We start from the raw sequence: 24,320 nt of genomic DNA on the forward strand, positions 1-24,320 counted from the left end.
TGAATTGAATTTTCTAGCAAACACATAGGAAGCATTCTCAAATTATTAGAATATAGAAAAAAATTCGTATTCTCAAATTGTTTTTTTTTTCTAGGTTAAGACTAAACTAAGTACCCACGGGGAATTGAACCAGTGACCTATCGCAAGGAGTGCTTTAACAGTGCACCCATTCACCGTCAATCCAAAGCCCCGTGGGCTAAAAGGTAGTGGGCTTGGCCCGGTTTAGACTAACTACTCGCACGACGAGCTACGACCTTGCTCGGGATTGAACACAAGACCGGTCCGTCATGACGAGGCCGACTTTACCACTACGCCGCCTCCACGACCTTAAAGGTAGTGGGCTTGGCCCGGTTTAGACTAACTACTCGCACGACGAGCTACGACCTTGCTCGGGATTGAACACAAGACCGGTCCGTCATGACGAGGCCGACTTTACCACTACGCCGCCTCCACGACCTTAAAAGGTAGTGGGCTTGGCCCGGTTTAGACTAACTACTCGCACGACGAGCTACGACCTTGCTCGGGATTGAACACAAGACCGGTCCGTCATGACGAGGCCGACTTTACCACTACGCCGCCTCCACGACCTTGTATTCTCAAATTGTTAGAATATAGAAAAAAATCATTTTTCTAGCACAAGCAGAGATGAAAAGTTTATAAATGTATTGATATACAAGGCAATTTGAGAGATATATATTTGTATTTACATCACATATCTTATACAACTAAATAGAACTAGATAAATTTCATGGACTTTATTTTTATGATGTCCCATAAATCTGTTTGAGTTCTTCCAGGATGATAATAAAAGTTCTGTTTCATTTAATTTCAAATTCATTTGTTCAGCTAGATTCTTGGGTCATTTCTACTTCTACCACATTGCATTTATGTAGATACAACTTCCAAGATAAAATCTTTGACCTCTTTAAATCTTTCTTTCGAGAAAGAGACTTCAGCAAGTAATTTAAATCCATAGTCCTCAAAAGCACGATCAAATTCGTGCTTCCTCCTCAAAACAATGTGTCCACTAATTTATCCCATTTACATTCTAAGTTCTTTGTTATTTAGATTTTGATACAATGAATTACTTATTTATTCACTAAAATTTGCTAGCCATAATGAGTCATACCTGTATTTTATATTTTGATAAAATGATGGAGATGTAAAAATTGTCGTGGGAAAGAATTTTGCTGAGATTGTACTGGATGAGTCGAAAGATGTCCTTCTGAGTGCATGGCATATAAAAACAACTCAAGTTATTGCGCAATCCGATTTTTCGGTATTTCATAATTGTCCTTATATTGATGCCACCACAATCTGAAAATTGTTACTATGGCCATAGTAGGTTTTGTGTCCACCATCTCCAGAAGATTTTGTCCCATCAGCTCGAAGAAATGAATAAAAAATTCCACATCCCATTCATCTGGTCCCGGGCTTTTGTCTTTAGCGAAGGACCTAAGAACCAGTGATATTTCCTCTAGGGTAACAAGTCTATAAAGTTCTTCATTCACATTATCGTCAAACATTATTGGATATTGGTTCATTGCCCAAATTTGATCTCTAAAGTCTACTTCCACCCTGGCCTTGTAGAACTGTTTGAAGAATCTGACAACCTCATCTTGAATCTCAGGAGTAGTGTGTTTCATTTGCCCATCAGAGGATTCAATCTACCAGATAACATTTATATGTTTCCGGTGATTAGCATACTTATGAAAAAACTTTGTATTTCGGTCTCCCTCACATAACCATGTCGCTCTGCTCTTTAGCCTCCAGGTTATATCTTGTATGTTAAGGACCTCAATTTTCTTGTCTTCCAGCGATTTTAGGTGGTCCAAATCCTCTCGAGTCATAATTTTTTATTCCATTACACTGCCAAATCTAGAAATGTCACAGGTGATCCTCTGTAATTCCACTATCAGCTTTTGCTTCTTATTTCACTCCCATATCCGAGTTCTAGTTTTTATTATATTGAGTTTTTTAAACAGGGACGTCATCACCGATGCGTCCCTTGGGCCAATCATTTTGGACCAAGGGGATTTTACCAAGTCATTATATTGAGTATCATCCAACAATGCTTTATTAAATTTGGAAGGAATCCCCTTTTGTACATTATCCATCCTCCACATGAGTATAATAGGTGTGTGATTAGAAATGTATGACCTATGTACCCTTGAATTCAAATTTCCGAGCCTCTCAATCAAATATTCTTGCACCAAAAATCTATGTAGTTGTTTCCCCACATGTTCATCTCCCACCCACCTATTGTTCCATGTTTGGGAAGAGTGGGCAAGGGAAAATGTCCACCAAATGATTATCAACAAAGAGGTTGTATAGTCGATCAACAAGTGGATCTGGCGTGATCTGTGTCCCCCAAGACTCTTGTGCCATGAGAGTTGCATTCAGATCAACTACCAGGATAAACCCACTAATCTTCAAGATATTATAATGTTATATCTAGTCCTAGAAGGTCGATCGATCCCGACATGGAGCATATATGTTAAGCAGATGTATACAACAAGAAATACCTCTTATACGTCCAGACAATAATATTCTTGCAAAAAGACTGTACACATGAAAATTTTCACGGCTAGGATATGAGACCACCAGAAGTACCCATTGAACTAACTCCAACTATGTGCCATGAGGGGAATATTTTTCTTAAGTATGTTATTGCCTAGTGTGCATCAACATGAGTTTCCTGAATAAGAACAATAAAAGGTCGAGAGTCCCGAATGACATTTTTAAGACCAATAGTTTGGAGTGGTTCCCCAAACCCCCAACGTTCATAGAGAGTAAATTCATCATGGCTTCTCTAGAGCAGGATTCCAAGATGTAAGTGCCTGAGAATCAGAAGAGGAGATAACAGGGACGCCTAGTAATCCAATAGAGTCTTTAAAAAGGTCATATTGAGGTGTAGGGCGACCGTGAAAATTCCTACTACCCTTTTTTTAGGTCTTGCGAACAGTGATATTAATTGCAGATCTCGGGATGATATGTGGAGAAGATCTAGGTTCATCCGGCTTACGAATAGTCAGAGCTTTCAGGTCTATATCGAAATTTAGGAGAAGGAAATCAATGTCACCCCCAATCGAATTATGAGGAGAAGATATGGCGCGGTCATCCGGGCATAATTGGGGTAGAGATAGGGCTGAATCTAATGGAGGCATAGAAGTCGATATCATGATAGCAGGGGAGTAGGATGGGCTGTTATTATGGGGACTCCTCAATATGATACCATTAGGAGGAGGTTCCTCCACAGAAGGAGGAATTTGATTGTAGGGGAGAGCTTCTTTACACGAGTCAGTAGGGCAAGACGAAACACGAGCAAAGGAAGTATGCAAGAGGGGGCCATCAGAAGCCAGGGCATCATCCACCCTCACATGAGGTGGTGGATGAGAAGAAATATTCAGTGAAGAGGATGAAACATAATTATGAGAAGGATCAAACCGAGAAGAGGAGGTACCTTTGTTTGTGTGATAGTTACCAGCTTGAGGTCAAAGATGAGAAACGTTTGATCGAGGAATTCGTCCCACAAATGTGTTATGTAGTGTTCTTCACCTGCCAGGACATCTATTCATCAAATGACCTGTCTGGTGGAAAAAAAAGGCATTTGAAGGGGATGCCCCAATAATCTAGTCGTTGCCGAATCCGCAGTTCACCCCAAGCCAAATCCATATTTTTTGGGAGTCCTCCAGAGAAAAGAACCTCTCCAAATATCTAGGCTACTCATTTGTCATGTGCCCCCATAACCTTTGGATATATATATATATATATTTACCAATCGGTTCCCTATTTCCGTTGAAGCCCGCTTGGTCGAGAATTCCAGTGGAAGCCCAGGAAATTTAACCCATACAATTTCGTTTTTGGGTGTATCCATCAGCCAACTGAATCCGATGTACCACTTATGTAATTGTAGAAGGCTTCTCCCCCTTACCCAGGGTGTCTTCATAATTTTCTCAACATCGTCCATGTGTAAAAGATGTATATTGAACCAAGCATTCATCAGAACACTGACCTTCAGGGTATAACCCAGCAACATATTCCAAACTTTCTGGACCCAACTCTGCATATCATGTTCTGAAGGTTTCAAAAATATCCATCTTCCCATAAGGGTGTGTTTCTGTAGACTAGTGACTCTGTCCCAGAGAAATTCATATCCAAAACTAAGTAGTTTTGTCTTAGTGTTGGGAGCAATTTCTTTTCCTTCCTATCTTCGGCCCCTTCTGCGTCTCGAACCAGCATGATGGGTACCGGATGGATTGTCTCAGATATGTGTCGCCTGCATAGAAAATTTGTTCGCCTATCGTCCATGCAGATTTCTCACTACCAACATGTCCTTTGTATGGGGGCAAGTTGTCTTTTCCAGCTCTGCTTCCATCGTGGCTTGTATGAATGCCTCATGGCCTTCCACGTCAGATTCTAGAAAGGCAAGATCTCATTCCATGTGGAAAGATAATACTGGTTGTTTAATTAATCTACCCGCCACCAACTCCCTGACACCACCCTGGGATAATTAATTGAAAGTTGAGCCCCCAACTAGAATTTCCAAGAGAAATCAAGCCAATGCGGGTATATATCTTGGTATCGTGCAAGATCTACATGTGCCCTTAAACAACCCCTACTAACCAAACACTAACTATTATTGACACAAGCGAGAAAGTTAATGAGGAGGAAAAACCAAGAGGAATGACAACTCAAGGACGCGCAGAAGATGCTTCGGGCAGACCAATACCCCTCCGTATCTTTGAGCTAACCCCCCGAAAATCCAGTTCAAAGATCCGAAAATATTTTTTTTTTATTGAAACATCCACCAACAATTACTACCTTCGTCGCTCCAGAAGAGGTAAAATATAGGAATAAAATCCCAAATGGGAAATGTCCATAAGAAGCGAGTTTATCCCCGAAACTACTCCTCGGAAGATGGGCTATCCAAATTTACCGTTGTCGGAAAAAAAATATCAATTTCTAGAAACAATCCACCACCTTAGGAGTCCATAATCGAAACTAGAACAACTTCGAAAGAGTAGAGAGGTATCAAGATCAAGTTTACGAGGTGCTCATATCAGGCCCGAATATACAATCTCTACGACTCATACCAACGTGACCACCATATAGGCATCATCATCTCCTATCTCCCAAACAAGAGATCTCTTACAACAATCCTCAATATTCTATAACGACGACAAACAAAGACAGTCCTCTAAAATTGTCTCTACACCCAACAATTTCATGCAACATCTAAAGTACTCAAATCTATCACTTCTCCTTCTCTGATATGTTCGTAAGTACTCCAAGATATCACATTTCCTCCTTTGATATCTTCAAATTTATCTGTTATAAGCAATATGTATACAACCCACAGATACGAAACCAACAAAGATTGCAATTCCACCAACAACATAGGCATGACCACCCAATACTTCCACCCCCACAACAACCCTTGCACCCATAATTGCAATGTCGAGCGAGACAGCAAAAATCCAAGTCAAAGGAAAAACAGGGATGGGGTTCAAAGAGAAGGTTGGAGATCGTAGATGCTTCAGGAAAGGAAGAAGTTGGGTAACAGGGGCAAGAACACATTTTCTAAAAATTGGGTAACAAGGGCAAAAACACATTTTCTAAAAAAAAAAGGGAAATCATATGAGAACCATCAACAAAAGCTTTGATGGTAAGCATGGTGGCTAAAAAAAATAAAACCAATATTTGTACGAGTGCAAAGTATGTTTCGTCCTCACAAGTGATGTAAGATGCCAGGTGCCAAGTAGTTCTCTGTACAATAGACCGGACCTTGTTGATAAATCTGAACCAGTGTCAATCCTCATTGCAGGCACCTAGTTGCAGGTTCAACTTTCCATAATCTCTCCCTCAGCTCCATGAGACGTTCCAAATTCTCCATAAACCGTACGTTCAATACTTTATGTTTCTCATGTGATTACCAAATTTTTAACTACATGACTTAACTATATGTTAAAATATAACATATTTAAATTAACATATATACTCAATTAAAGTCAAAGAACTGTTGTGTTCCCTCGGTTCCTCCCCTCTAGGGATGGAATTTGACGGGAAAAATGCCTGTTATAACGCATTTTACCTGTATTTAATGTTTAAAATTATCCTGTACCTGTTTTTTCTAACGTGCTTCAAACACATGAAAACGTATTTTTGACGTTCAACTATTTTTCAAAAATGTCCTTACGGTCATTTATATTCACTGTTTTTTTCCACCTACTAGTACGCCCATTTATTTTCACTTGTTTTTTCCACCTACTAGTACGCCCATTTATTTTCACTTGTTTTTTTCCACCTACGTGTACCAGTGTCGAATGCTCCAGGGCCACGCGACATTGGCAAGTTGGCGTTTATTTGGAACTTGGAAGCTATGCCCAAATGGTGGCAGTCTGATTTCATTAGCTTTTGTATGGTGCCAGTCTGATTTCATTAGCATTTGTACGTCAATCGTGTAGCTTTTAAGGGTAAATTAATTTTATTTTAATAACAGGTCACTCATATAACTTCTCATTTTACTTGAACAACTTTCATATTACTCTCAGAACTGTCATCGTTTTTGTAATCTGAAATACATTCTGCAGATATTTGTGGTTATCGTTGGAGGCAAAGCAACTCATTTGATGTTTAATATGCTTTCTGGTGTTTGATATGATTTGTGTTTTGGAGAGCACTAGCAGGCCTTGGATATCATTGGGGTGATGTAATGTCCCTCCCTTAATAAAAAATAATAAATAATAAATCCTTTAATAATAAATAATAAATAATAAAATAATAATAATAATAAAAATAATAAATAACCATAATATTAAAAAAATACAAGAAAATAAGTAATAAACAATGAATAATAATAAAAATAAAAATAGTAATAAATAATAAATAACCATACTAAAGCTATAAATAAAAATAAATAGAAATAAAACAAGAAACAGTAAAAAATCAGTGAAGCTATCAAAAAATAAAAATAAATAGAAATAAAACAAGAAAACAATAAAAAAAATCAGTAAAGCTATCAAAAAGTAAAAACAAAAGAATAAAACAAGAAAGCAGTAAGTTGCATGTTGACACATGGAGAGTGTGCATGTGGTTCCCCTTCTAATGTTTGCTCTATTTAATAGATGGTGAGGAAGATGAGAGGAATTCCATCATTCCAAGATTCTATCATTCATTCTCTTGGGAGAATAGTGTTCTAAGATAGAGGAGTCACTGGCAGTAGTATGTTGATTGAGGCTCGGGGGTGGCCAGTTGTAGCAAGTACTTGCACAACTGAGCCTATGGTTGGGTGGAGAGTCGTCCCCAAAACCTTGTTTCAGTAAGCAGACTTCAACCACAGGTAAGTACTATTCATAGTTTGAACTTGATGTTAATTAGTTGATTTGGGTTTTGATGATCAGAGAAGAGAGGGAGGCCAGAAATAAAAGGACTCAACGAAAGAAATGACCAGAAACAAAATGGGGTTTGATATGATTTGGATTTTAACAAGCAGTATTGGGGACGCGAGGAAAAGAGGATGGATAGAAAAGCAGTGAAGAAATTAGTGAAAACGAATACCATGGTAACTGAAATCTACATGCAGAGGCACAATCTACACGGGCTCTAAAATCGACACGCAGAGGCACAATCTACAGGGGCTCTAAGTGTACAACATATGCTTGACTCCCACGGTGGAATAAACCAGAAAGCAAAGTCGCAGAGGATTCAACACTGATCCAAATTATGCCAATTCATGGTGGTGCCCTTTCCTTCCCTGCGGGTCGTAGCCTTCACCTTTGTGAGTGGTGCTTTTGCTGGCAATTCTCTTGCATGGTCTCTCATTAAGTCAACTATATGAAAGGTTATTAGCTAGAGAAAAAAGGTCTCTATCAACAAGGAGTTTTAGGGTCCTCCAGAGTCCAGACAGTCAATAGAGGAAAGGGATTCGCCTCCATCCTAATAATCTGCGTCTGCCATCCACAACACTTGAGAAATCTACAAGTACTCAGCCCAAATACAACTTATTAGCATCTAGGTTAGCTTTCCCTTTCAACCATGAAACTCATTAATACAGAACGAACTATAATGTTTGCATAATACATTTAAGCACAAAATACAATGTTTACATAAATTTGTTGTCAGTCGCCAGAAACCTCCCATTTAAGTGGTTTGATTTGAAATGGATTGTTAAAATCAAAATGGTTTAATTCAAAAGATTAAAATCTCATTCGATGAGGGCTGAATACCAATGCATCAAACTTTAAAAATAAACTTCAAAAATAAGTTAATTCGATTGGGTTATGCCATTTTCTAAAAAAATGAGTGATGGTCTAAGGTACATGAGACAAAACAACATTGAACTTAGGCATATCAAATCAACATGAAGAGGATCTTATGGCCCAATAATCGCTTAGCGAATGTGTAATGCCAACCATGGGAATTAACTGAACAACCTCTCATCCACCGTGGGAGCGCTCTCTGTTGCTCTCGGAAATGATTTTCAATATGGACAACAAAGCCTTGCATACGGGTGAAGTTAGTTTTGAGATGACCGACATTTTCCCCCATCTCAATGATATCCTTCATTTTTCGGATGACCACCAATGATAGGGCCTGCAACATTGGCTACCGGTCCAATTTGAAAAGCCGTCGCCATAGAGAAAATATATGTAGATAAAAGCAAAAGCCGATATAGCTTCTCTCCCTTTATAAGGAGATTCTTTTGCACATATATCCAATCCCCCTCTTTGTTTGGCTTTAATGCATAGCTTTCATGCAACTTGAGGCATTTTGTTGCTTTCATTATCATTGGAGCAATGGAATTTAGAAACTTGTAAGTTGTGACGTTAGTTTGGTGTAGCTAGATTTTGGAGTAAACCATCATTTTGAATACTATGCATATGTATCAATTAATAATTTGTTGTCAAATGCATTCCTCTTATTGGATGGATCTAAAAACTAGAATTTGGTGGTACATTCTTGTGCCCTTTTAGGGTGCCATATATTTCTATTTTATATCAAACCTTATATTAGATAATGTTAGAAATTATCTACGAATTTGCATGGAACTTAGTCTTATTGGGAATCTAAATATTCAGGTGGCAAAATATAAATTGTTGTTTTTAAATGATACTTTAAAGATATGCAATGGACAATTATCAAGTACTTTACCTACGACTGATTATATGCTTTCAATAGGCAAAATAAACATGTTTCAAATGTCCAACACCTTTTGTTGAAACCTCCACAATTATAGTTGTTAAAGTATTATAATTTAAATACATTTAACTTTTCATCGATATGTCTACAAGTTAGATTAAAGGGTATAATCCCTAAATAATACACCAAGGTGAAAATGATTTTTCAATTTTCAATGAAATTATTTTGCCTAAAAAATAATCTAGTTAGATACTATATGGAGTCATTTTAGAGTGAGTTTGTTATGATTTTATTTAATGTTACTTTCATACACATTGACTTTGTTATATATGTATATATGGGTTTAGTTGTTTATGTATATTATGTCAATTTTACTAAATTTTGGTGATAAATAGAAGGAAGGATATGATGAGAGCATGGTTTTATCACATTTAACACTTATAAGCGTTTGCTCTCTGGGAATGTAATAATGGAGGAAATCACAACATAATCCTATAACATGATGTTATAAGTTTATTCTTTTAATTTTTAAAAGGTTCAAATACTATGCATTCAATCTTGTTAATATTAAAGTATATCCCATGATCCAAAACATGCTAAAATAAATATGGTAAAATGTATACTTTATCTTTAGATATAATAATATATATTAGATTATGTAAATCATAACATAAACCATATTAATTAACCTACTTTTGAGTTTTTATTGATAACATTCTATAGTTTTACTATGTTGGTCATCTTATATGTCCCATAAATCTCCTTAGTGATATCTCCTATATACAAATGCTATGGCATGTCCGGTCAACCAGGTTCGGTTTCAGGTTGCGAAGATTTTATTCTGAGTGTTCCATGCAATTTCAAATCAAAATACAAGATTTAACAAGTCATTTGTGTGTTATGGTCTTTTTGTTTTGTTCTTTGTGATAAATATGTGACAATTTTTAAATTATGTTATTGAAAGGTAATTTTTTAATCAAGTCTTTATTGGTGAAGGGTTAATTTATTATGAGAACGTCACTCTTGAGAGGCAAAATTTTATACAACACATTTCTTGAAGGGAAGCATAAAGATCCAAAACATCAAAAAAAAATATACGACAGATAAAAAAAAATCCAAATTCCAACACTGCTCCCCTCTGTTTTCAATTTTTGAATAGAATCTTATCTAGAATCAACAGGATCAGCATAGAATCTTATCTAGAATCAACAGGATCAGCTGGATGTACTACTGCTAGATCTGGAACTACAGGTGGAAAGTGTGACGCGGCTGCTGGTGCAAAGTGTAATGCTTAATCCGCGGGGAACACTTTTTGAAGCGCCCCCTGTGGTGAAATCAAATGCTTAAAGATTCCTTCCATTCATAGGAAAATCAAGCCACTGTCCTTCTAGGTTGGCCACCTGGAAACAGTTGGGGTTTATTTTTTTTTCGTCTCTTAGAAGCGTCAAAAAGACAAAAATGTCTTTGTTACGTACCTCCGTTGGTTTCCACAAATCTTTTCATTGACCCCCACCGCGTTTGAATCGGATTCCGCGATGAAAGGAAAATTAGTTGTATTATAAGAAATACCTTTTCATCTCATTTCTAAACAAACATTTCTGCTCATAAAGCCATGTTGAGCGGCCTCATAATCGGAGGCGGTATTTTTTTATTTGCACTTCATTAAAGTGCCATAACCTTATGCTTGTATTTTTTTGTGTATCTCGAAAGTACGGATGTGGCCCATAATCAACACTTTTATCATTTAAACTTAAAATATGCCCACCTTATCAACATACAATCTTCTATTCACCTTACTCGGTCGATGCCCGACAGCCTGCCTCACACCTTCCAGGAAAAATACAGTGTGTCACTTAGAATAAGTAACTGGTCTGCTTGGACGTGATTTCGGCAGAGACGGGGTTCCATTGTTAGAAATTTTAGCTTATCCTGTGAATGTCATCAATCTCAGCTGCAATAAGATGGGTATTCAAGTTCAATTTCAGCACATGTCCTCCTTCTTTACTAGAGCAAGCTCAGTTTCAAGGAAGATTAAGGATTCTTCAGCCATGAAGGATTCTAAAGATAACATGGTTAAATCTCAGGACAGTCTTGAAGAAGCATCTCAACCGAGTTGCCTCATGTCAGAGGGTAGCTCACAGTCTGATTACAGTAAAAGGCCTGTGACAAGCCTGCAATCAGAATTTAGTATTTCTTCTCAGGTAAACATTCAATCACAGCCAAGTGGTTGTTCAGATAGCAGTCTAGCATCAATCCCCTCTATTGGGATCATAGATCATGAGTCTCTGAAGACCAACGGCGGAGGCACCGTGAAATCCCGAGGTCAATGGGCACTGTCAGTTTGGCCACGGAGATGGGGCTGTGAAGTGTATTCTGCTTTCCGGCGACAGGATATACAGCGCGCATCAAGATCATAGAATTAGAGTTTGGAAAAGCACTGGAAAAATGTCAGGCACTAAGCTGGTGGCCACGATGCCGACCCTCAAGGATTATGTGATCAACGCCATACTTCCTGGCAAGTATGTCGAAGTGCGCAGGCACAGGAAGGCTCTCTGGATTGAACATGTGGATACCATATCGGTTCTGTCGATTGATACAAAAGGATTTTTATACTCGGCTTCGTGGGACAGGACGGTGAAGATCTGGAGGCTTTCCGACTTGAGATGCGTTGAATCTTTCAGAGCGCACGACGATGCCATCAATGCACTTGTGGTTTCGCCAGATGGTTTTGTTTACACAGGATCTGCGGATTCCAGAATCAAAATCTGGGGAAAGGGCTCAGGCGAGATAAAACATTCTCTGGTTGCAACGCTTGAGAGACACAAATCTGCTATCAACGCATTAGCTCTCAGCCCAAACGGCTCCATTCTCTACTCTGGAGCTTGTGATCGTTCCATCGTTGTCTGGCGAAAGGAAGGTAGCGCGCGGCATATGACCGTGTCCGGTGCTTTGAGAGGTCACAAACGCGCAATTTTATGCTTGGCGAGTGTTGCAGAATTTTTATGCAGTGGATCTGCTGATAATACAGTCAGAGTGTGGAAAAGAGAGGAAAACGCGCATCATCAGTGTTTGGCAGTGTTCGAAGGTCACAGAGGGCCCGTTAAATCCATTGCCGCGTCTGTAGATGTTGTGATGGGATGCCACGTGTACAGCGGGAGCGTGGATCACGAGATTAAAGTTTGGTGGGTTTCTTCGAATACAAGATGTTCCGACGATATGGAGGATGCGTAGTCACACTCAATTGAGAGTCAATGATTTTAAGTAAATGCTGGGGGCTTTGTGTAAAAGAAAGAAATAATAGGAATGATTGATGGACTTAATTAGACCTTAAGGAAAGCGCGTCGCATAATTGTTTAGGGGACTAAAACGTATAGAGGAAAGCAGGAGTGGATGCCACATAAGACAGTACAAGCTATATCGATGCCACCGCAGGCTTTGTGTCAACTGAGTGCAAAATTGCTGTTTCATATTGAAGGTCAAATTTGAATCAAATTTACATGGCGGAGTTATATTTCATTTTGATCTACTATCTTTTCTGGGTTTATTTTTTATATTTACGACTTGAAGAAGGTTATGATTTTCCTCCCATGTTTGCACCGTATATTTTGCTTTACCGTAAGAAGGTTAATAAACCATGTTTATTCGTTTTTAAAAACAAAGATCCATTTGTTATTTGTTTACTTATTAATATCAAATTTATATATATATATATATATTTTTATATAAAAATGTAAAAAAATAATATTATTTTTAATATTAAATATAATAAAATATTTCAATAACTAAAAGTTTAAAATTTTAATTAATTTTTAAGGAAATGAATAATTTACTTAATTTTTTTATATAAAATTTATGTTTAGCATAATAAAAAAAATTATATTTAGTATCTAGAAATTATTATTAGTAACCATAAATAAAATTATCAAATAATAAATAAAAAATTTAAAAATTCACTTCTAATTGAAAATATATATTAATAAAAAATTATTTTAATATAAATGACATGGTTTATAAATATATAAAGAATATGGTTTATAAATAAAAGATTTAAATGTTCATATATCTATGGAATTTCATATATATATATATATATAGTGTGGTTTACGAACATTTTGCCCCTAAAATATTTTCGACCTATTGGCCTCGAGTAAAATCAACCCTATGACTTCTCGATGGCAAGGCACCCCTAAAATCGACCCTATGACCTCCCGATGGCAAGGCACCCCTATGAATCCCGATGGAAAGGCCTCGTTTTTTACCAACTGAGCTAACCCTTGGGGCTTAAAAGATATGTATATATTGTATAAAGGAGTTGAAAAAAATAAATTTGTATATTTACAATATTTTTAAGTAGTTTTATTATTATTTTTAATATTATTTTTCATTAAAATGTAGCAATGATTTGTTGGAATTACAAGTTTATACCATATAGTTTATAAAATCTAAATAGCTCAAGGAATTTTAAAGTGTAGAAACTCATTTATGCATTCAAAAAATACAATTTATACCATTTAGACATGCATTTATAAATTCAAAAAATATAATTTAAACAATGAAAAAAAAAACCTACCAATCATGGAGCGATGGAATCTCTTAATATGCAAATGTCTTTATTCTTAACCAATAATCTTCGATGGAATCTCTTAATATGCAAATGTCTTTATTCTTAACCAATAATCTTTGAAGTGTCCTGAAATTTCAAATCTCTTTACGCTAAAACTTTTTTTCACAATTTCTACTCTACTAAAAATTCCCTTACACATTCAATAGAGAGTTGAAACGTATCTCTTTTAAAATAAAAATAAACTATTAGATTTATTTTATATATAAAAAAAAAAAAATATTAGATATCTTATATATATATGGTTTGCAGAAAACATTATAAAATATTTATAATGTCATTTTCATTGTGCTTGATAAATTCTTTAAATTGACATGACAACATGGTATGAATCATAAATAAAATATTTTAATGTCTATATAAATAAAATATTTTAATGTCCATATTAAACACGATAATTTTATATGACAAAAACAAAATAATAATAAAATAATATATTTTTACTTTTTAAAAATATTTTAATGTAAACTTTAAATAAAATGTTTGAATAATCCTCACACATATATATTTTAAAAATAAAAAATAGTATTAACTACAAATAAAATATTTTGATATTCGTTTTAAATAAAATAATTTTATATCAAACCTTGAAATAATTAGAGATTCAAAATAAGTGGATGTAAAAATTTTGTAATTCATTTAATATGAATTTGATATGTGAAATTTCAAAAATATAATAATAAAAAGCATTATAAACCATAAATAATATATTTTAATATTAATTATGTATATATTAAATAAAAAAATTGAAAATGAAATATACTAATGTTGATGTTGAGTAAAATATTTCAATGCTATGTATATATTATAAAAAAAAAAAAAAATGTGGTTAAATATTTTGACAAGTTTTCAATTATATTTGTTGAATAATTTTATTCAAATTTATTGTTGTAATTGCAATTTTAAGTTGTGTAGCTTATATAATCTAAGTGCCCCAAGGAGATTTTCATGGTACTATAATTGCAATTTTAAGTTGTCTAGACTATACAAATTGTAAGTTGTGTAGACTATACAATCTAAGTGCCCCAAGGAGATTTTCAAGGTCTTGAATCTATTTATGCATTCAAAAATACAATTTAAACAATGAAATGTTACAATCTTAGGCATAATTGTATCACTAACATTTTATTGGTGTGTTGCTCAAAATGAAGGAGATGCGTAATTACTTGGATGCTTAGTATGGATTTGATATATATGTGTATGGACACTAACATTCAAAATGAAAGAGATGTGTCATTCCTTCCATACTCAATATATAGTTGATAAGTACTGTGTTTGAGATAATCTTAGATCTATTTAACCCTAGAGTTATCAAACTCCTAGAACAATCAAATCTCTTGAAATACAAACATTTATTAAAAAAAAATAAAATTACTCTCTTAATATTTAATAAATATAAAATAAATTTACATTAATATTATCAAATCTCATTCATTTAATTAATTTTGAAAAACTTATGAGAGACAATTATAACAAATATTAAACTCAAATTTTAATATATAACCTAAAAATAAATAAATAAATTTCAATAATATCAGCCAAATATTACATTTTTCTTATGATAAAACCAATCCTAACATTACTCAAAACCTGCCCATCATCTCAGTGCTAGTTATCCTATCCTCCATTGATCGCACCTGGAAGTATATGCGGGCCTCTTGAAATATGCTGGCGCATCATGATCGCTGGCTGTGTTCTTTTGCTTTCCATAATTATTCTAAATCATTGGCAGAGGAAAAACACTTTGAACACTCATTACGTCGCGAAATTCCTCTGAATATTATAAAATCTCTGAATTACAAAAAGAAAAAGCACAATCAATCACAACTTGCCGTTTTACATGTGAGAAAGATTAGATAGAGGTTGGAATTATGAAGATGACATTCCATATCGAGCTCTCAACGACAACAAGGGTACAGTTGCCTCAAATCCAAACAGCCTATATATCACTGGTCGCGATATTCAATGTTGCCTGATCGAACGCATAAACACTGTCGGTACAGTACAATTTAATTGTGCGTTAACTTCGGTACAGTACAATTTAACTGTGCGTTAACTTTTGCACGTATATTAAGTTTTATATTTATTTATATTTATATTAGCAATTAGGAAATGTAGAGAGTAGATGGAAGAAAAATATTAATGAAAAGAAATGTGATATATTATGTGATCTAGATATTGTATAGTTTGTAATTATTTTTTAAATATAATTAATTTTTTAATAATCGAAATAAATCAAATTGATTTTAAAAAAATTTAGTTTAATTAGGAAAAATTTTACCCTTCTTAATAAAAAGAAGACATATATGTTGGCTACTCTCAAACTGTTTACTTTGCAAGATAAATTTTTCTTCTAACAAAAAGTAATAAATAAATTTCCCTCTACCATTTATTTGTATTATTACACTGAGCTAAAACTTATTCAAACTTCTGGAGTCGTTATGCCAAAGAATTTTTAAAGACTAACATCATTTGTGAAACTATCATGCTAAAAGAAACACTTCTCAATGGCTAATAACAAAAATAAAAGTGAAATTAGGCACAATGCTACATATCCTACTCATAACAGAAAATGCACTTACTTGTTTGACTTAAGTTCTTCCCTTATAAAAAGAATAGAATGCAAAATGAATGGGCAAAACCTTGCAGAAAGGCTTTGTAAATCCATTGATTAGAGTCAATGTCTTATTATACCGGGTCACTAAATTCATCCACAAAGTGAAGCTTATAGGTATTTGTGAGGGATTCAAAAAAATTAGTGTTAATATTATTGGTGGCAATAAGAGAATTAGCATCACAAACTTGTGGGTTGTTGTTGTTATGATTGTCATTCTCTGTATTTGATAGTGGGGGGCTCATTTCTCAACTTGACATCATAGAAACATAATTTACTCTATTGAAGGTGAGCCCTTGGGAGTCAAATTCCTAGAGAATTGAAGAGATTATATGTTTGTAATATGATGGTTAGTTGACCTTCCAAGAGGGAAGGATTTGATTATGAATATTCATTTTGCAAACTATTCAAGAGCTTAGTTTTCAACTTTTCCAAATAATTATTAGTTTTTGACAAATTCTATTGTTTCCATTTGCATTTTCTTTTTCTTGTATGCAAGAATTTAATATACACATAATTTCCTTTTGAAAAAACTTTTCCATAAGAATTTAATGTACACATAATCGGTATTTTTTTTATTTTTACTCCATTAAATTGCCATAACCTTATGCTTGTATTTTTTGGTCTATCTGGAAAGTACGGATGTGACACGTAATCAGCATACAATCTTCTATTCACCTTTCTCGGTCAATGCCTGACGGCTTTCCTCACACCTTCCCAGAAAGATACAGTGTCACTAGGAATGAGTAACTGGTCTGGTGGATGTGTTTTCGGCAGAGATGGGGTTCCATTATTAGAGTTTTTAGCTTATCCTGTGAGTGTCATCAGTCTCAGTTGCAATACCAGATTAAGGTTTGGAGGGTTCGTTCGAATACCAGATGTTCCGACGATCAGGAGGATGCCTAGTCACACTCAATTGAGAGTCAATGATTTTAAGTAAATGGTGGGGGCTGTGTGTAAAAGAAATAATAGGAATGGTCGATGAACTTAATTAGACCTTGAGGAAAGCGCGTGGCACAATTGTTTTAGGGACTCAAATGTATTAGCTAATTAAACCGTGAGGAAAGCAGTGTTCTTGTAGTTTAGCTAATTAAACCGTGAGGAAAGCAGTATTCCTATAGTGGATGCCAAATTAAAAAAAGTACAAGCTATTATGCAATCCGATTTTTCGGTATTTCATAATTGTCCATATATCGATGCCACCGCAATCTGGAAACTGTTACTACGGCCATAACAGGCTTTGTGTCAACTGACGGCAAATTTCCTGTTTCACATTGAAGGTCAAATTTGATTCAAATTTACATGTCCGAGTTATATATTTACTATTGAAAAGGGTTATGATTTTTCTCCCATGTTTGCACCATATATTTTGCTTTACACTAAGTAGGTTCCGAGCTCTGCGCTGCCTGTGGGCAAGCGCTGCCACTGCGGGTACCACCTCTGTGGCTCCTTATTCGGTGACGGACCATATCAGTGTGGTGGGACTGGAATTCAGCATGAGAGAAAACCAGGAAGGATAGTAGGGTATGAATAGAGGGCGACTGGGCAGGATTCAAAGGGCAATCCCTGGAATGGGAATAATGATGCCCATTTCCAAGGTCGATACAGCACAGAAGCTAGCAGCGTCTTCCACTAACGGTTCTACTGCAGGGATAAGGGGCGGGCAAATGTTGAGGGAAGGAGGGCAGACTGAGGTTGAAGGGCTCCATGTCAAGGCAAACTATGTCTGGGTCTCGGCTTGAGCGACCATTAAATGTAGCATGCAGGTAGGCTTGCGCTCGTTTCAGGTGGACTTGGGATGGGGCGCTGGCCACCATCTGTCTGGTCTGAACACCGCCATTCCGTCGAGTCTCCATTAAATGCCTCGGTGGTCACCAGCATCCGGGTTTACAGTGGGTTTACAGTGAGAATGTTAATAAACCATGTTGACTATTTTTAAAAACAAAGATCCATTTGTTATTTTTTGGATTTATGAAATTTCATCCAACTCTACTTAATTATGCGAAGAGGTGCATGAAAAATTGTTTTCTTATTCACTCTCAATCTTTTCGCTGTTATTTTTTCTTATTAATAAAATAAAATATTTAAAATAAATTATGAAAAAAATAAACACAGTTAATTTTAATTGAAAATATTATAAAATTTTAATTATAAATATTATAATTTTTTTAATAATATCATTTATTTGTTTTTTATTTAAATTTCTATGATCTATAATACATTAAGTAAAGTAAGCTTTTTGGTAGAAATTATATAAGAGAAATTTTTGGCTTATGCTTTTCAAACTAACAGTGTGGTTCATTATGAGAACCAGAGAAATAAACAGATAAAAAGACAAAGTCTACCAAAAAACTTTGCTTAAACTATTTATTTGGTTCATTGATAAAAATATTTCATTCCACTCCCAGTCATAAATTAAATATTCTCCTGTCTATATTTAATAACATAAATTTATATCATATTTTAAAAATAAAAATAATAAATTTTACAGACCTTATATTTTAATATAGTATTTAAATAATTTATTTAAATATTAATCTTAATTAATGTATTTTAATATCACATTTATACATATATTTATATATAAATAAATAAAAATATAAAAAAACATATATATTTTTAATATGGAATATAATAAAATATTTTACTTATTAATACCAAATTTATGCATATATTTATATATAAAAATATAAAAAATGTAAATAAATAATAATATTTTTAATATTAAATATAATAAAATATTTTAATAAATAAAAAAAATAATTGAAAGTTTAAAATTTCAATTAATTTTTAGGGAAATGAATAATTTTTTTAATTTCTCTTATATAAAATTTATATTTAACATCTAAAAAATTATATTTATTATTAATAATCAAAAATAAAATTATTAAATAATAAATAAAATATTTGAAAATTCACTTGTAATTAAAAATATATATTAATACAAAATATTTTAATATAAATAACATGATTTATAAATAAAATATTTCAATGTTTATAGAGTTTAAAAAATATGTATATATTATATAAAGGAATTGAAAAATATAAATATTTATATTTAAAGCATTTCAAGTAATTTCATTATTTATTTTCAATATATTTTTCATTGAATTTTTTGTAAAATGTAGTAATGATTTGTTGGAATTGCAAGTTTAGACTATATAGTCTATAGAATCTAAATGGCCAAAGGAATTTTAAAGTGTGGAATCCATTTATGCATTCAAAAATGCAATCTATACAATTCAGGCATGCATTTATAAATTCAAAAATATAATTTAAACAATGAAAAATAACCTACCAATCATCAAGAGATGCAACCTCTTGATATGCAAATGTCTTTAATCTTAACCACTAATCTTTGAAGTGTCATGGAAGATCAAATCTCTTTATACTAACATATCTCTTTTAAAATAATATATATATATATATATATATATATATATATATATATGGTTTGCAGAAAACATTATAAAACATTAATAATGTCACTTTCATTGTGCTTGATAAATTTTTATTTAAAATGTTCGAATAACCCCCCACAAATATATAATTTAAAAATAAAATTAATATTAACTACAAATAAAATATTTTGATATTTGTTTTAAATAAAATAATTTTATATCAACCCTTCATATAATTAGAGATTCAATAAGTGGATGTAAAATTTTTGTAATCCATTTAATATGAATTTGATATGTGAAATTTCAAAAATATTAATAATAAAAATAAATAATATATTTTAATATTATTTATGTATATATTAAATAAAAGAATTGAAAATGAAATATACCAATGTTCATGTTGAGTAAAATATTTCAATGCTAATTATGTATATATTTTATAAATAAATTGAAAATAAAAAAAATTTCATGGTTAAATATTTTGACAAGTTTTCAATTATATTTGTTGAATAATTTTATTGAAAATCTAATAAAATATTGTTGTAGTTGCAATTTTAAGTTGTGTAGCTATATAATCTGAGTGCCCCAAGGAGATTTTCATGATACTGTAATTGCAATTTTAAGTTGTGTAGACTATACAAATTTTAAGTTGTGTAAACTATACAATCTGAGTGTCCCAAGGAAATTTTCAAGATATTGAATCTATTTATGCACTCAAAAATACAATTTAAACAATGAAATGTTACAATCTTAGGCATAATTGTATCACTTGAATATTTTATTGGTGTGTTGATCAAAATGAAGGAGATGTGTAATTAATTCGATGCTTAGTATGGATTTGATATATATGTGTGTGAACAATGATGTTAAAAATGAAAGGGATGTCTCATTCCTTCCATACTCAATATGTAGTTCATAAGTAGTGTGTGTGAGATAATATTAGATCTATTAATCCCTAGAGTTATTAAGCTCTTAAAACAATCAAATCTCTTGAGGTGCAAACATTTATTAAAAGGAAAAACATAAAAAAAAATTACACTCTCTTAACATTTAATAAATATAAAATAAATTTACATTGATATTATCAAATCCTATTCATTTAATTAATTTTGAAAAACTTCTATTATATATAATTGTAATAAATGTTAAATACAATTTTCAATATATATAACTTAAAAATAAATAAATAAATTTCAATAATATCAACCAAATATTGCATTTTCCTTGTGATAAAACCAATCCTAACCTCTCAAAACATGCCCATCATCTCAATGTTAGATATCCTATCCTCCTGTAACACTACAAAAATAGTTTACGAAATTAATTACATAAAAATCAAATAAATATATGTAAACATAGTAATGGTTGTGTCATCGTTAATGGCGCCCAGGTGACTTATTTTTTGTGATTGATTATATTTATTATAATATGGTGAATAAAGTACATGTCGAGTCGCATCTACTCTTCACGTGGCATCCAAATGGTATGGATGTCAATGACCGGACCTCAGTTAATTGTTGCTTGCACTCCCTTACATGCGGCATGAGCTTGACAAATCCTGCTGCATGTGTCCGTCAGAGGGATAGGTTTACTTGTGACGCTTGGCCCGATCTGCTTCCGTTGATTTTTTGGAGGGCGATCCTGATTGTTGGGCTTCTCGCCGTCGCAACTCTGCAACGACGTTGGCCTTTGGTGGCTTTAAGTTGGTTCATGCCCGTTTCTACTGCGCGCAATGGGGAGTTCTGAAATACCTTCACCAGCAGGTATCCTAAACCACTTGACCCTACTCAACTCCATTTTCCTAAGCCATCGCAGTTGTATTTTTGCTTCAATTTTTCATCTGGTTCGGTGTCCAGGGATGGCTCAAAGGCTTTCGGATTCCATGGAAGGTAGCCAAAACCAATGTCGACTTCTGGAAGGTGAGCCTGTTATTCTTTTATGTCATCCTTAACTTACTTCCATCATTTTCTTGTGGATTTTTGGTTCCTGGGTTGGATAAAAAATTCATCTTACAGGAATTGAAGGTGGGTCATCATCTACCTGAGTTCTCCGGTCTCAAGTATGAACCCTGCCTTCTCGGCATCCCTTGAGACTTTGTGTAATAGCAGGTTAGGACTCGAATTGGGTTCTGAGGTTGTTGTCATTGTTTGCAGGTACCCTATGCATCACACTGCGGCCGATTTTCTACTCGTATGGTTAAGAAAACGTTATTCAAATTTCTTTTAAGAGCTTATGGACTCACGTTTATGTTTATAGGTTGGAAAATCCTCTCTGGTTCATTAGATGTTTAATAGTCATAAGGTGATTTGTACTATGGAAGTAATGTTTTTTGAGCCGAGGCTTTGCGCCAAATCTTGTTGAGAGAGGCCTTTATTTGGATGTCTATGTACAATGGTTATGTTTTGCGCACGACGTTAACATGGGTTTTGAAGTGTTTGATATGAGTTTCGACTGTGGGTTTACCTAGGTATTGTTTTAATAAAGTTCTTGTTACTCCTTCGGACACTACCCTACATTTCTAACAAATCCCTTTGTGTAATTTGCAAGTTTAACTTCTTTTCCGGGTGTGAATGTTGGGTTAAGACTATAACAATCCATGAGATTTTACAGTTCAACCACACGACATAGGTTCTTACCAAATCTTCCTTATTTTCTATGCATACCAGGGTTACGAATGAGAGGCCATGTATGGTTACTAGAACACTTTGAGCTAGGGTTTTATATCATTTCTGAATTGATACTGTTCTATAGAAAGGTTTTAAAGAAATTGTTATTTTTTAACTTATAACTCCAGCATTGCGGCCTTCTAGGATTTTTTTTTCCTTCTAAGGACCCAACGTTGAGTGTTTCCTTTTTGTAATGTATATAATTTTATTCTAGCAATTTATAATTTGAAGCAAGACTTTAGTGTGCTATATATTATTTGGGTGTACATTCCGTTTATTCCATATCACATATGTGTACTCAAAATCGTGTCTATGTTCTCTTTTAATGATAAGGGTTGTCTCTTCTGAGGGTCTTCGAGGCATCCCACATTCTAGTTGTGACTATGATTTTAATTAATATTTACAACACATTTTGTCTCTCAATATATTTATCTTCTTTCTATTTGTATGTTGTAGCGTCAAAATGAATTTATGTTCTTCTCTATGATGGTACAATGCTTCTTGAAAGGTTTAATTATGATCTTTTCTATTTTCCTATAATATCGCTATCAATTTTCACGGATATACTCATGTGCTGCACACCTTTCACGGATGGACATTCATTCTTCACTTCTTGTAGCAACGCAGTTTTATTTTATTTTATTGAAATTAAGTAGCTGAATTGGAGATGGAATTAAACACATTAAGAACAAATCTTTCTATATATCTTTCAAATTGTTTATATATATTCTGGAACACTGACAGGGCCTATTCAGGTTCCACCCTCTCCTTTCCAGACCTATTTTCCATAGTTAAGGAGTGTTATCTTCTCAGGTTCTAAATTTTCCGTTAATACTTGGGTAACTAAACCCTAACCATTAATTTTTTTCATAACACTGCAATTACAGAACATAAACATAAATTATTTTCATATACAACAGACAGAACGATCACTTTAACACATAACTTATTCGATTATTCCAACTTGGCTTGCCACATAAATCAAAGTGGATCAAAGTGGGTGAAAGAATGCTCCTCCCAATCAACAAGAACTAATTTCCACTAACTAGACCTCCCCCGAGCCAATGTGCTCCTCCCAACCAACAAGAACTAATTTCCACTAACTAGACCTCCCCCGAGCCAATTTCACATAAAGGACAATTTCCTGACAGTAACCACACTTAGTATAGCATCAAATTTCTCTTCAAATTTCTCTTGGCAGTGCCCTGCCTTCCTTTGACAACATCATGTTTTAAGGAATTATAACTCAATAGCTAACTCTTTTGAGCCTCATCCAACCAAGCTCCAAAACTAAAAAGGTTGATTTTTCCCTCTCACCCTTCAACCAACCTTTCTCCTTCTGAGATAACCTATCTCTAGGGAAATATAATCCAAGCATGCAACTATCTTTTTCCATGACCCTTCTTGCACCTTTACTAACTATCTTGTAATTTTCTGGGATGTGAAATTCTCTTTAGCACTTTTTCCCACCGTAATTTACATGGCTAGCCATATACAATTTTTATTATTTAATATTAAAAAGCAAATATTTATATACATCATGTGTTCATACTTGACCCTGCATGACCATTTTTATTATTTAATATTAAAAAAAAATATTTATATACATCATGTATTCAGACTTTACCCTTAACATGAGCCCCATTGTTTGTAAAAACAAATTCAATAAAAAAATAAAATAAAATATTTACATGTCAATGAGTATTACACTTTTAATATTAAAAATATTATTTTTAGAATCATATAGAATCCATGGTTTCCACAAACAGAAACACACACATCAAACACTTATCTTGCAGTTCAAACGCCCACGTCTCAACTTTAATTTTAACATAACAAATTTGTTCAGAGATATTAACATTGTGTTTAACATAATT

At 33.7% G+C, this 24,320-nt stretch overlaps 1 protein-coding gene across 1 annotated transcript; it reads left to right on the forward strand.

Annotated features, from left to right (window-relative positions):
• The first annotated feature begins 10,747 nt into the window (after positions 1 to 10,747).
• LOC149207223 (protein JINGUBANG-like) lies at positions 10,748 to 12,408 on the forward strand. The gene is made up of 2 exons (XM_089397969.1): positions 10,748 to 11,435; positions 11,467 to 12,408. The coding sequence occupies exons 1-2, from the start codon at positions 11,103 to 11,105 to the stop codon at positions 12,370 to 12,372; spliced, it is 1,239 nt and encodes a 412-aa protein (XP_089254095.1). The 5' UTR covers positions 10,748 to 11,102; the 3' UTR covers positions 12,373 to 12,408.
• Positions 12,409 to 24,320: the final 11,912 nt, after the last annotated feature.

Source organism: Pinus tabuliformis, chromosome 1_2 (assembly GCF_031772625.1).
Source record: "Pinus tabuliformis cultivar Carrire ecotype Pingquan chromosome 1_2, CPIR1, whole genome shotgun sequence".
Lineage (NCBI taxonomy): Eukaryota > Viridiplantae > Streptophyta > Pinopsida > Pinales > Pinaceae > Pinus > Pinus tabuliformis.

Excerpts from the sequence above, each read along its gene's own strand:
- LOC149207223 (XM_089397969.1), top strand. The coding sequence starts at position 11,103 with ATGGGTATTCAAGTTCAATTTCAGCACATGTCCTCCTTCTTTACTAGA. Across the intron at positions 11,436-11,466 it reads ATCATGAGTCTCTGAAGACC|AATGGGCACTGTCAGTTTGG; the intron begins AACGGCGGAGGC and ends AATCCCGAGGTC.